The sequence below is a fragment of the Oncorhynchus gorbuscha genome, unplaced genomic scaffold, assembly GCF_021184085.1.
Source record: "Oncorhynchus gorbuscha isolate QuinsamMale2020 ecotype Even-year unplaced genomic scaffold, OgorEven_v1.0 Un_scaffold_552, whole genome shotgun sequence".
In the NCBI taxonomy this organism is placed as follows: Eukaryota; Metazoa; Chordata; class Actinopteri; order Salmoniformes; family Salmonidae; genus Oncorhynchus; species Oncorhynchus gorbuscha.
In genome coordinates, this window is record NW_025745383.1 from 389,201 (window position 1) to 404,200 (window position 15,000).

A 15,000-nucleotide genomic window follows, 5' to 3' on the forward strand; every position below is an offset into this window, starting at 1 on the left:
AGTCTGTGTGGGAGAGTCTGTGTGGGCGAGTCAGTGTGTGAGTGTCTGTGTGTGAGAGTCTGTGTCGGAGAGTCTGTGTCAGAGAGTCTGTGTCGGAGAGTCTGTGTGGGAGAGTCTGTATGGGAGTGTCTGTGTGGGAGAGTCTGTATGGGAGTGTCTGTGTGGGAGAGTCAGTGTGGGAGTGTCTGTGTGGGAGAGTCTGTGTGGGAGAGTCTGTGTGGGAGAGTCTATATGGGAGAGTCTGTGTGGGAGAGTCTGTGTGGGAGAGTCTGTGTGGGAGAGTCTATGTGGGAGAGTCTGTATTGGAGAGTCTGTGTGGGAGTGTCTGTGTGGGAGAGTCTGTGTGGGAGAGTCTGTATGGGAGTGTCTGTATGGGAGAGTCTGTGTGGGAGAGTCTGTGTGGGAGTGTCTGTGTGGGAGAGTCTATGGGAGAGTGGGAGATTGTGTGGGAGTGTCTGTGTGGGAGAGTCTGTGTGGGAGAGTCTGTATGGGAGAGTCTGTGTGGGAGAGTCCGTGTGGGAGAGTCAGTGTGTGAGCGTCTGTGTGGGAGAGTCTGTGTCGGAGAGTCTGTGTCGGAGAGTCTGTGTCGGAGTGTCTGTGTGGGAGAGTCTGTGTGGGAGAGTCTGTATGGGAGTTTCTGTGTGGGAGAGTCAGTGTGGGAGTGTCTGTGTGGGAGAGTCTGTGTGGGAGAGTCTATATGGGAGAGTCTGTGTGGGAGAGTAAGTATGGGAAAGTCTGTGTGGGAGAGTCTGTATGGGAAAGTCTGTGTGGGAGAGTCTGTGTGGGTGAGTCTGTATGGGAGAGTCTTTGTGGGAGAGTCTGTATGGGAGAGTCTGCGTGGGAGTGTCTGTATGGGAGAGTCTGTGTGAGAGTGTCTGTGTGGGAGAGTCTGTGTGGGAGAGTCTGTATGGGAGAGTCTGTGTGGGAGAGTCTGTATGGGAGAGTCTGTGTGGGAGTGTCTGTGTGGGAGAGTCTGTGTGGGAGAGTCTGTGTGTGAGTGTCTGTGTGGGAGAGTCTGTGTCTGGAGAGTCTGTGTCGGAGAGTCTGTGTCAGAGTGTCTGTGGGGGAGAGTCTGTGTGGGAGAGTCTGTATGGGAGTGTCTGTGTGGGAGAGTCAGTGTGGGAGTGTCTGTGTGGGAGAGTCTATATGGGAGAGTCAGTGTGGGAGTGTCTTTGGGGAGAGTCTGTGTGGGAGAGTCTGTGGGGAGAGTCTGTGTGGGAGAGTCTGTGTGGGAGAGTCTGTGTGGGAGAGTCTGTGTGGGAGAGTCTGTGTGGGAGAGTCTGTGGGAGAGTCTGTATGGGAGAGTCTGTGTGGGAGTGTCTGTATGGGAGAGTCTGTGTGAGAGTGTCTGTGTGGGAGAGTCTGTGTGGGAGAGTCTGTGTGGGAGAGTCTGTGTGGGAGAGTCTGTGTGGGAGAGTCAGTGTGTGAGTGTCTGTGTGGGAGAGTCTGTGTCGGAGAGTCTGTGTCGGAGAGTCTGTGTCGGAGTGTCTGTGTGGGAGAGTCAGTGTGGGAGAGTCTGCATGGGAAAGTCTGTGTGGGAGAGTCTGTGTGGGAGAGTCTGTATGGGAAAGTCTGTGTGGGAGAGTTTGTGTGGGAGAGTCTGTATGGGAAAGTCTGTGTGGGAGAGTCTGTGTGGGAGAGTCTGTGTCGGAGAGTCTGTGTCGGAGAGTCTGTGTCGGAGTGTCTGTGTGGGAGAGTCTGTGTGGGAGAGTCTGTGTGGGAGTGTCTGTGTGGGAGAGTCTGTGTGGGAGAGTCTGTGTGGGAGAGTCTGTTTGGGAGAGTACACCATCCCAAAAGATCCCTCTATCAGCCAGACCTCACTAAACCCACAACGCCAAGCACATCCAACTACAATACCATGCTTCCCTACTATGAGAGAGAGAGATAAAGGGCAAAATGACAGAAGAGAGAGAATAAGCATAGACCATGCCTCACATGCATCCAATGGCACGTATGCAGAAGCATGTATGCATCCAGAAGGATATCTTTTAGAGATCGTAGCAGCGTTCAACACCGACACCCACAGTCACACTATCTACCAGCATGAAGAACACCTTTATCAGCAGGCAGACCTAAGAGCTGACCTCTTCAAGTCATTCAGGCCTACAAGTCCCTCGGTCATGTAATGAGGAAACCAGACCAGACAAGCCCGATGAGTATATGAACAAGCCATGCGCACTCCTCAAGTAGCTGGACATTCTACTCACACGCAGAAATACACACACCCACTGAGCTCACAAGCTGCATTCTGTTGTTCAGACTGGGTCCATATGTAGCTTAGGCATATCATGTGCAGTAACCAGACACTCACACACACAACTGGCTTCCAAAGAGCGTCCAATATCCAATATGGTATACCATGCACGGTGTGACTGACATGACATGCCAAGACTATGTTTATGTATTGGTCAACAACTTCCGTCTAGCGATATCATGCTTCAACATTCGCTGTCGACCCAGAGGCAATGCAAAGAGGCAATCGCAAACTCAAACATACAAAGACAGCAGACAGACAGACAGACAGACAGACAGACAGACAAGCAGACAGACAGACAGACAGACAGACAGACAGACAGACAGACAGACAGACAGACAGACAGACAGACAGACAGACAGACAGACAGACAGACAGACAGACAGACAGACAGACAGACAGACAGACAGACAGACAGACAGACAGACAGACAGACAGACAGACAGACAGACAGACAGACAAGCAGACCCTCCTTCTAGACCATGTGGACCAACACTGCAACACAGGCATACAGGACAGAGGGGGGGGGGGGGCAGCACAAAACATTACTGGGACAAAAGGATCAGAGAGAGAGAGGAGAGTACAGGAGAACGTAGAAACAAGATGAAAGACAGGCGGGAAAACACACAGAGAGAGAGAGGGGCGAGGGAGGTGGATTTATTTTAAGATAGAGAAAGACAGAGATAGAGAGATAGGGGAGAGATAGAGAGACAGAGAGATAGTGGGAGAGACAGGGGTACATTAAACAAGAGAGAGAGTGATAGAGAGAAATAAAATGAATGGAAGATAAAGAGACAGAGAGGGAGAGACAGGGGTACATACACTGAGGTGGTTATGTCCACGGGGCCTGTGTCGTCTCCGCTGTAGTCAGACAGGCACACAGAGAGGAGAGGAGTAGAGAGCCACACACACAGTCATGAAGCCACAGAGAGGAAAGGAAGGCAGGGAAAGGAGAGGAGAGGGAGAGGATAGGATAGGAAGAGAGAGGATAGGAAGAGAGAGAAGAGGGAGGGAGAGAAGAGGAAGGGAGAGGAGAGGAAGGAGAGGAAAGGAGAAGAGAAAAGGGAGAGAAAAAGGAGAGGAGAGAAGGGGGAAGAAGGGAGGAGAGGAAGGGAGAGAAGAAGGAGAGGAGGGGAGGGAGGAGACAGAGAGGAGAGGAGGACAGAGAGAAGGGGAGGAGAGGAGAAGAAGGAGAGGAGGGAGAAGAAGGGAGAGGAGAAGAAGGGAGGGAAAGGAGAGGAGAGAGAAGGGAGAGGGAGAGGAAGAGGAGAGGAGAAGAGAGGAGAGGAGGGAGGGAGGAAATGAGAGGAGAAGGGGAGGAGAGAGGAAGAGGAAGGGAGAGAGGAAAGGAAGAGGAGAGGAGAAGAAGGGAGAGGAGAAGGAGGGAGGGAGAGGAAGGGAGAGAAGGAGAGAGAGGAAGGGAGAGAGAAGAGGGAGAGAGGAGAAGAAGAGAGGAGAGAGAGAAGGGAGAGGAGAAGAAGGGAGGGAGGAGGGAGGGAAGAAGGAGAGAAGAAGGAGGAGAAGGAGAGGAGGAGGAAAGGAGAATGGAGAGGAGAAGGAGGGAGAGAAGAAGGAGAGGAGAAGGGAGAGAGAAGAGGGAGAGAAGGAGAGGAGAGAAGGGAGAGGGAGAGGAAGGGAGAGAAGAAGGAGAGAAAAGGGGAGAGGAGAGGAAGGGAGCAGAGAAGAAGGGAGAGAGAAGAAGAGAGAAGAATGGAGAGGAGAAGGGAGAGAGAGAGGAGAAGGGAGAGGAGAGGAGAAGAAGGGAGAGGAGAGAAGGGAGAGAAGAAGGAGAGGAGAGGGAGCAGAAGGAGAGAAGGGAGAGGAAAAGAGAGGAGAAGAAGGAGAGGAGAGGAGGAGAGGAAGGGAGAGGAGAGGGAGAGGAGAGGAAAGGGAGAGGAGGAAGGGAAGGAGAGAGAAGAAGGGAGAGGAAAAGGAAGAAGGAGAGGAGAGGAAGGGAGAGGAAGGGAGAGGAGAAGAAGGGAGAGAGAGGAGAAGAAGGAGAGAAGGAGAGAATGGAGAGGAGAGAGGAGAATGGGAGAGGAGAGGAGAAGAAGGGAGAGGAGAGGAGAAGAAGGGAGAGGAGAAGAAGGAGAGAAGAATGGAGAGGAGAGGGAGAGGAGAGAGAAGAAGGAGAAGAAGGGAGAGGAGAAGGAGAAGAAGGAGAGGAGAGGAAGGGAGAGGAAGGGAGAGGAAAAGAGAGAAGGAGAGGGAAGGGAGAGAGAAGGAGAGGAGAAGAAGGGAGAGAGAATGGAGAGGAGAAGGAGGGAGAGAGAAGAAGGGAGAGGAAAAGAAGGGAGAGAAGAATGGAGAGGAGAAGAAGGGAGAGGAGAGGAGAAGAAGGAGAGGAAAGGAGGGAGAAGAAGAGAGAGGAGAGGAAGGGAGAAGAAGGGAGAGGGAGAGGGGAGAGGAGAGAAGGGGAGAGAGGAGAAGAAGGAGGAAAGGAAGGGAGGAGGAGGGAGAGGGAGGGAGAGGAGAGGAGGGGAGAGAGAAGGGAGAGGAGAAGAAGGGAGAGGGAGAAGAAGAGAGGAGAGGAGAAGAAGGGAGGGAGAGGAGAAGAAGGGAGAGAGAGGAGAAGGGGAGAGGAGAGAGAAGGGAGAGACAAAAACAAACAAGCACCGGAGGACAGAGCCATTGGACACAGCATAGCCACCAAGACCCAGGGAGCGAGAGGGATGGAGAGAGGAAGGGGAGTGAAGGATGAGGGGGAAAGGATGAGTGGGGAGGAGGAAAGGGTTGGTATAGAAAGAGAGGTGGGGTTGGTATGGGGGAGAGGAATGAGGGGAGGGATGGAGAGAGGAAGGGGGAGTGAAGGATGAGGGGGAAAGGATGAGTAGGGAGGGGGAAAGGGTTGGTATAGAAAGAGAGGTGGGGTTGGTATGGGAGAGAAGAATGAGGGGGAGGGATGAGTGGGGAGGAGGAAAGGGTTGGTATAGAAAGAGAGGTGGGGTTGGTATGGGAGAGAGGAATGAGGGGGAGGGATGAGTGGGGAGGAGGAAAGGGTTGGTATAGAAAGAGAGGTGGGGTTGGTATGGGAGAGAGGAATGAGGGGGGAGGGATGAGTGGGGAGGAGGAAAGGGTTGGTATAGAAAGAGGGTGGGGTTGGTATGGGAGAGAGGAATGAGGGGAGGGATGAGGGGGAGGAGGAAAGGGTTGGTATAGAAAGAGAGTGGGGTTGGTATGGGAGAAGGAATGAGGGGAGGGATGAGTGGGGAGGAGGGTTGGTATAGAAAGAGAGGTGGGGTTGGTATGGGAGAGAGGAATGAGGGGGAGGGATGAGTGGGGAGGAGGAAAGGGTTGGTATAGAAAGAGAGGTGGGGTTGGTATGGGAGAGAGGAATGAGGGGGAGGGATGAGTGGGGAGGAGGAAAGGGTTGGAATAGAAAGAGAGGTGGGGTTGGTATGGGAGAGAGGAATGAGGGGAGGGATGAGTGGGGAGGAGGAAAGGGTTGGTATAGAAAGAGAGGTGGGGTTGGTATGGGAGTGAAGGATGAGGGGAAAGGATGAGTAGGGGGAGGAGGAAAGGGTTGGTATAGAAAGAGAGGTGGGGTTGGTATAGGAGAGAGGAATGAGGGGGAGGATGAGGGGGAGGAGGAAAGGGTTGGTATAGAAAGAGAGGTGGGGTTGGTATGGGAGAGAGGAATGAGGGGGAGGGATGAGTGGGGAGGAGGAAAGGGTTGGTATAGAAAGAGAGGTGGGGTTGGTATGGGAGAGAGGAATGAGGGGAAAGGATGAGTGGGGAGGAGGAAAGGGTTGGTATAGAAAGAGAGGTGGGGTTGGTATGGGAGTGAAGGATGAGGGGAAAGGATGAGTAGGGAGGAGGAAAGGGTTGGTATAGAAAGAGAGGTGGGGTTGGTATGGGAGAGAGGAATGAGGGGGAGGGATGAGTGGGGAGGAGGAAAGGGTTGGTATAGAAAGAGAGGTGGGGTTGGTATAGGAGAGAGGAATGAGGGGGAGGGATGGGAAACGGAGGATGAAGGGAAGGTAAAAAAGTTGGGAAGGAGGAAAGAACATGATGAGGAAAGGAGAGAAGGGAGGATGAGACAGAGGGCAGGGAGGTTACAAGGAAGAAGAGAAGAGATGATGAGACAGAGGGCAGGGAGGTTACAAGGAAGAAGAGAAGAGAGGATGAGACAGAGGGCAGGGAGGTTACAAGGAAGAAGAGAAGGAGGATGAGACAGAGGGCAGGGAGGTTACAAGGAAGAAGAGAAGGGAGGATGAGACAGAGGGCAGGGAGGTTACAAGGAAGAAGAGAAGAGATGATGAGACAGAGGGCAGGGAGGTTACAAGGAAGAAGAGAAGAGAGGATGAGACAGAGGGCAGGGAGGTTACAAGGAAGAAGAGAAGAGAGGATGAGACAGAGGGCAGGGAGGTTACAAGGAAGAAGAGAAGAGAGGATGAGACAGAGGGCAGGGAGGTTACAAGGAAGAAGAGAAGGGAGGATGAGACAGAGGGCAGGGAGGTTACAAGGAAGAAGAGAAGGGAGGATGAGACAGAGGGCAGGGAGGTTACAAGGAAGAAGAGAAGAGAGGATGAGACAGAGGGCAGGGAGGTTACAAGGAAGAAGAGAAGGGAGATGAGACAGAGAGAAGGGAGGATGAGACAGAGGGCAGGAGGTTACAAGAGACAGAAGAGAAGAGAAAGACATGAGAAGAGAGACACGCAGAGAGGAGGTTACAAGGAAGAAGAGAAGAGAGCAGAACAATAGAGAGATCCAGTTAATTGGTGAAGGGCCAACGAGCACACACAAGAGAGAGGAGGGTGAGAGAGAGAGAGAGAGAGAGAGAGAGAGAGAGAGAGAGAGAGAGAGAGAGAGAGAGAGAGAGAGAGAGAGAAGAGAGAGAGATAGAGAAGAGAGAGAGAGAGAGAGAGAGAGAGAGAAGATAGAGAAATAGAGAGAGAGAGAGAGAGAGAGAGAAGAAAGAAAAAAAAGACAATCAAAAAACATTGCTCTGACACGCACACACGCACACTTACCGCAGCATCGTGTACACTCTGTAGGGCAGAGCAGTGTTAGACACAGTCAGTGAGGAGAGCACAGGTGGTGGTGTTTCATACTATACATTCTATAGGCTATTAGCCAGTGTTCCAAATGGCACCCTAATCTCTACAAAATACATTACTGTTGACCAGAGCCCGACAGTATGGGATCTGGTCAAAAGTAGTGCACTAGAAAGGGAATAGGGTGCCATGTGGTCATATACTACCACACTACCGATGCCACACTAAAGCTTTTCAGATACAGTATAACACAACATATTCCACCACTAAACACTACTACGCTTCTATGCTACACACACACACACACACACACACACACACACACACACACACACACACACACACACACACACACACACACACACACACACACACACACACACACACACACACACACACACACACACACACACACACACACACACACACACACACACAAAGACTGTAAGACTGTAGCAGACAACACACTGCTACAGTCTTACAGTAACCAACAGACAACACACTGCTACAGTCTTACAATAACCAATAGACAACACACTGCTACAGTCTTACAGTAACCAATAGACAACACACTGCTACAGTCTTACAGTAACCAACAGACAACACACTGCTACAGTCTTACAGTAACCAACAGACTTGATGACACCAGACAACACACTGCTACAGTCTTACAGTAACCAACAGACTTGATGATCTTACAGACAACACACTGCTACAGTCTTACCAATAGACAACACACTGCTACAGTCTTACAGTAACCAACAGACTTGATGATACCAGACAACACACTGCTACAGTCTTAGAGTAACCAATAGACAACACACTGCTACAGTCTTACAGTAACCAACAGACTTGATGATACCAGACAACACACTGCTACAGTCTTAGAGTAACCAATAGACAACACACTGCTACAGTCTTACAGTAACCAACAGACAACACACTGCTACAGTCTTACAGTAACCAACAGACAACACACTGCTACAGTCTTACAGTAACCAACAGTAACCAGACAACACACTGCTACAGTCTTACAGTAACCAACAGACTTGATGACAACACACTGCTACAGTCTTACAGTAACCAACAGACTAACCAGACAACACACTGCTACAGTCTTACAGTAACCAACAGACAACACACTGCTACAGTCTTACAGTAACCAACAGACAACACACTGCTACAGTCTTACAGTAACCAACTGCTACAGTCTTACAGTAACCAACAGACAACACACTGCTACAGTCTTACAGTAACCAACAGACTTGAGACCAGACAACACTGCTACAGTCTTACAGTAACCAACAGACTTGACAGACAGTAACCAGACAACACACTGCTACAGTCTTACAGTAACCAACAGACAACACACTGCTACAGTCTTACAGTAACCAACAGACAACACACTGCTACAGTCTTACAGTAACCAACAGACAACACACTGCTACAGTCTTACAGTAACCAATAGACAACACTGCTACAGTCTTACAGTAACCAACAGACAACACACTGCTACAGTCTTACAGTAACCAACAGACTTGAACCAGACAACACACTGCTACAGTCTTACAGTAACCAACAGACTTGATGACACCAGACAACACACTGCTACAGTCTTACAGTAACCAACAGACAACACACTGCTACAGTCTTACAGTAACCAACAGACAACACAGACAACACACTGCTACAGTCTTACAGTAACCAACAGACTTGATGACACCAGACAACACACTGCTACAGTCTTACAGTAACCAACAGACTTGATGACAAGACAACACACTGCTACAGTCTTACAGTAACCAACAGACATGACTTACAGTAACCAGACAACAACACACTGCTACAGTCTTACAGTAACCAACAGACTTGATGACACCAGACAACACACTGCTACAGTCTTACAGTAACCAACAGACAACACACTGCTACAGTCTTACAGTAACCAACAGACTTGATGACACCAGACAACACACTGCTACAGTCTTACAGTAACTTACAGTCTTATAACCAACAGACTTGATGCTACAGTCTTACAGTAACCAGACAACACACTGCTACAGTCTTACAGTAACCAACAGACAGTAACCAACAGACACAGACAACACACTGCTACAGTCTTACAGTAACCAACAGACTTGCTGTCTTACAGTAACCAACAGACAACACACTGCTACAGTCTTACAGTAACCAACAGACAACACACTGCTACAGTCTTACAGTAACCAACAGACAACACACTGCTACAGTCTTACAGTAACCAACAGACAACACACTGCTACAGTCTTACAGTAACCAACAGACTTGATGATACCAGACAACACACTGCTACAGTCTTACAGTAACCAACAGACAACACACTGCTACAGTCTTACAGTAACCAACAGACAACACACTGCTACAGTCTTACAGTAACCAACAGACAACACACTGCTACAGTCTTACAGTAACCAACAGACAACACACTGCTACAGTCTTACAGTAACCAACAGACTTGATGATACCAGACAACACACTGCTACAGTCTTACAGTAACCAACAGACTTGATGACACCAGACAACACACTGCTACAGTCTTACAGTAACCAACAGACAACACACTGCTACAGTCTTACAGTAACCAACAGACATGATGACACCAGACAACACACTGCTACAGTCTTACAGTAACCAACAGACTTGATGACACCAGACAACACACTGCTACAGTCTTACAGTAACCAACAGACAACACACTGCTACAGTCTTACAGTAACCAACAGACAACACACTGCTACAGTCTTACAGTAACCAACAGACTTGATGATACCAGACAACACACTGCTACAGTCTTAGTCTTACCAGACAACACACTGCTACAGTCTTACAGTAACTTGATGACACCAGACAACACACTACTACAGTCTTACAGTAACCAATAGACAACACACTGCTACAGTCTTACAGTAACCAACAGACAACACACTGCTACAGTCTTACAGTAACCAACAGACTTGATGACACCAGACCACATGGTTTGATGACAATGTGTGTGTGTGTGTGTGTGTGTGTGTGTGTGTGTGTGTGTGTGTGTGTGTGTGTGTGTGTGTGTGTGTGTGTGTGTGTGTGTGTGTGTGTGTGTGTGCCAGTGTGTGTGTGTGTGTGTGACTGCAGCCAGATGTTTTATTGTACAGTTAACACATAAACAAAACAGTTCCATGTGGGTGGGTGGGTGTTTTTGCAGCCAGATTCTGTCCTGGGGATTGCGGGACATTTTGGCGAAAGCTTTTCTTGAAATACACAGATGTTTGAGGTAAAATAGGTACCACCTGTATTGTCGTTCTCAGTTCACACCCTCTCCCAACAAACCAAGACCTCTGGCCACAGCAGACAGCAGACAGACACACCAAGGCTACTATGGGAATGAGCATGGATAGGATGGATGTAATGGGGATGGGAAGCACACAGGGGAGGGAGGGAGAAGGGGAGGGAGGGAGAAGGGGAGGGAGGGAGAAGGGGAAGGAGGGAGAAGGGGAAGGAGGGAGAAGGGGAGGGAGGGAGAAGGGGAGGGAGGGAGAAGGGGAAGGAGGGAGAAGGGGAGGGAGGGAGAAGGGGAGGGAGGGAGAAGGGGAGGGAGGGAGGGTGTGAAATGAGGAGGACTAGGCAGGTTTGTGCTTTGTGGATGAAAGACGTATCCAGACTGCTCTGTTACCCAATATTTCCATGCGAATATTTCACTCTTTAAAGCAACAAGATCTCACTTTTTGACCAATTTGATTTCAGATTCAGACGTTTATCCACGTTTTCTCAAAATGTCAAATTTCCAGGTTGGTCCAAACGTTACATCTCTACTTTGTTTTTGACACGGTTGATGGGCAGAGCCTCCTGGCAAGGCGCCTTGCGTCTGGTTAAATGTAGGCATTCATTTTGAATGGTTAAGTGTCTAGCAATGGGATTGAACATGTGACCCTCTAACCCATCCATTTACATTTACATTTAAGTCATTTAGCAGACGCTCTTATCCAGAGCGACTTCCCCAACACCCAAGCCTACTTATTGGTAACGGTGCTCACCGTGGCCCTAGTGGCAGGTTTTGAAGGCATCTCCCAAAGTTCTTGGGACATGGATGGACGTTCAATTTCAAAGTGACCTGGCTGTTTATAATTTTACAACAAAGAAGTTACCACAAACATCGAATACTGTTTTCTCCCCTCTGACATCATTGCGATAGAAGAGGGCAAAATGTACTGGAATTTTTGCTGCACTCCTCAGCTCGGCAACAAAATCAATAACAATGGACAATGGGGCTGTTTCCCCCTACTGTGGATTTCATCTTTCAGTTAGCATTAGCATATCTCCATGCTAATATTTAATTATTTAAGTTAACATTAGCATATCTCCATGCTAATATTTAATTATTAAAGTTAGCATTAGCATATCTCCATGCTAATATTTAATTATTTAAGTTAGCATTAGCATATCTCCATGCTAATATTTAATTATTTAAGTTAGCATTAGCATATCTCCATGCTAATATTTAATTATTTAAGTTAGCATTAGCATGCGTCACACTGTTATCACCACCCTGTTAATAAGAGTGTAAGGAAACTAGTTTTAAAGTGATACATCAAATGTTTCTAAGACATATCACTTTACCAGTAGTAGTCTTAATAAACAGGGGCTTGACACACACACACACACACACACACACACACACACACACACACACACACACACACACACACACACACACACACACACACACACACACACACACACACACACACACACACACACACACACACACACACACACACACACACACACACACACACACACACAATACATTTTTAAAATGTATTATTTTTTTCTAGTTGTATTGTTTGTATATGGATGTATTGTAAATGTGTGTGTCTGTCCTGTCTATCCGTGTATCAGTGTTTTGTTACTTGTCATGTTTACTGTTTTTGTGGACCCCAGGAAGAACAGCTGCTAACGGGGATCCAAATAGACAAAAATAAACAAACGCAGGTCAGAGTGGATAGTCAGAGCGAGGAAAAGGAGGAGGGGGACGGAGGGGAAAGAGTGGAGGGATGAGGAGGAGGAATGGAGGGTTTATGATGATGGTGGGGATGAAGGTGCTCACTTGGTTGTCGTCTGAGAGGCGGGGCATGGAGATGGTCCGACCATGCCTGTCCATTCGCATTGGGTGACAGGGCTCAGTTTCCAAGTACCCGTCCCGCCCCATCTTTCTCATCTCTAGCGTCTGCAAGAAAGAGACCAGAGGGTGTGTGACCACTGCCAACTAGGGGCAGGAGTCTCAGAGCCAGGGGTCTTTTGATAGTACTACAATGAGTGTATCGTAAGTGATTCTATAATTGTTAATAATTCTATGCTTTTTAACTATTCTATAGTTAGTTGTGTAGTTCTTATTCAATAGGTATATTGTCTTGTCTCCACTGGCCAACTTGGCTGTGAAGTAGCTATAAAATAAGGAAGCCTCTCTATTGTCTGTTGATCTGGTTCTTCAAAGGGCTGCAGGGAGCAGTATGTAGACATTTCTTCCCACAGAACCATAGATACTGTAGCAGCGTTCATGTACAGTGAATTTGAAAAGTATTCGGATCCCTTAACTTTTTACATTTTTTTATTTTACATTTTACCCCCCTTTTCTCCCCAATTTTGTGGTATCCAAATGTTAGTAGTTACTATCTTGTCTCATCTCTACAACTCCCGTACGGGCTCGGGAGAGACGAAGGTCGAAAGCCATGTGTCCTCTGAAACACAACCCAACCAAGCCGCACTGCTTCTTAACACAGCGCGCATCCAACCCGGAAGCCAGCCGCACCAATGTGTCGGAGGAAACACCGTGTCAGCGTGCACTGCGCCCGGCCCGCCACAGGACTCGATAGTGCGCGATGAGACAAGGATATCGGCCAAACCCTCCCTAACCCAGACCAATCGACACACAATACCCCATAATGACAAAGCAAAAACAGGTTTCTATAAATTTTAGCAAATGTATTAAAAATTTAAAAAAATTAAAACAGAAATAACTAATTTAAATAAGTATTTAGACCCTTTGCTATGAGACTCTAAATTGAGCTCAGGTGCATCCTGTTTCAATTGATCATCCTTGAGATGTTTCTACAACTTGTTTGGAGTCCACCTGTGGTCAATTCAATGGATTGGAAATGATTTGGAAAGGCAACCACCTGTCTATATAAGGTCCCACAGTTCACAGTGCATGTCAGAACAAAATCCAAGTCATGAGGTCAAAGGAATTGTCTGTAGAGCTCCGAGACAGGATTGTGTCGCGGCACAGACCTGGGGAAGGGAACCAAAACATTTCTGCAGCATTGAAGGTCCCCAAGAACACAGTGGCTCCATCATTCTTAAATGGAAGAAGTTTGGAACCACCAAGACTCTTCCTAGAGCTGGCCACACGGACAAACGGAGCAATCGGGTGAGAAGAGCCTTGGTCAGGGAGGTGACCAAGAACCCAATGTTCACTCTGACAGAGCTCCAGAGTTCCTCTGTGGAGATGGGAGAACTTTCCAGAAGGACAACCATCTCTGCAGCACGCCACCAATCAGGCCTTTATGGTAGAGTGACCAGACGGAAGCCACTCCTCAGTAAAAGGCACATTACAGCCTGCTTGGAGTTTGCCAAAAGGCATCTAAAGACTCTCAGACCGTGATCTGGTCTGATGAAACCAAGATTGAACTTTTTGGCATGAATGCCAAGCGTCACATCTAGAGAAAACCCGCCACCATCCCTATCCCTACAGTGAAGTATAGTGGTGGCAGCATCATGCTGTGGGGAGGTTTTCCAGCGGCAGGGACTGGGAGACTAGTCAGGATAGAGGGAAAGATGAACGGAGCAGTACAGAGAGACCCTTGATGAAAACCTGCTCCACAGTGCTCAGAACCTCAGACTGGGGAAGGTTCACCTTCCAACAGGACAATGACCCTAAGCACACAGCCAAGTCAACGCAGGTGTGGCTTCGGGAAAAGTCTCTGAATGTCCTTGAGTGGCCCAGCCAGAGCCCGGACTTGAACCCTAAACATAGCTGTGCAGCGAAGCTCCCCATCCAACCTGACAGAGCTGGAGAGGGTCTGCAGAGGAGAATGGGAGAAACTCCCCAAATACAGGTGTGCCAAGCTTGTAGCATCATACCCAAGAAGACTCGAGGCTGTAATCGCTGCCACAGGTGCTTAAACAAAGTACTGAGTAAAGGAAATACTTATGTGATATTTACGGGGTTTATTTATTTATACATTTGTCATTATTGGATATTGTGTGTAGATCAATGAAGGGGGAAAAAACTATTTTATCCATTTTAGAATAAGGCTGTAACGTAACAAAATGTGTAAAAAGTCTGAATACTTCCTGAATACTGTCTCTCTATGTTCTTACACACAACACACAAAACATGCATATCTATGGTTCTTCACTAATTTGACTGAGAGAGATGAGACCAGGGTGGGCTTGGCACAGTCCAACAGGGAGATAGAGTGGGGGGAGCCCATCTACCACCCACCTGTAGGCCCGAGACTTGGTTTGAGCCAGGGGGCTGTGAGGATGGGCCAAGAGATGGCATGAGAGTGTTGGAGAGAGACGCGAGAGAGTGTGTCCGTAAGAGGTGGGCGGTTGAACATAGGGGACAGAACGAGAGTGTGTCAGTAAGAGGTGGGAGGTTGAACATAGGGGACAGAACGAGAGTGTGTCAGTAAGGGGTGGGAGGTTGAACATCAGAACTAGAGTGTG

At 48.4% G+C, this 15,000-nt stretch overlaps 1 protein-coding gene across 1 annotated transcript in view; it reads right to left on the minus strand.

Moving 5' to 3' along the window:
• Nucleotides 1–15,000, minus strand: part of LOC124018636 (voltage-dependent P/Q-type calcium channel subunit alpha-1A-like) — a gene marked incomplete at its 5' end in the record, with an annotated part of 37,019 nt that overhangs the window by 9,644 nt on the left and 12,375 nt on the right. The window contains one exon of the mRNA XM_046333975.1: nt 12,377–12,500. Within this exon, the coding sequence (XP_046189931.1) occupies nt 12,377–12,500 (124 nt within the window). The remainder of the gene's footprint in view (nt 1–12,376; nt 12,501–15,000) is intronic.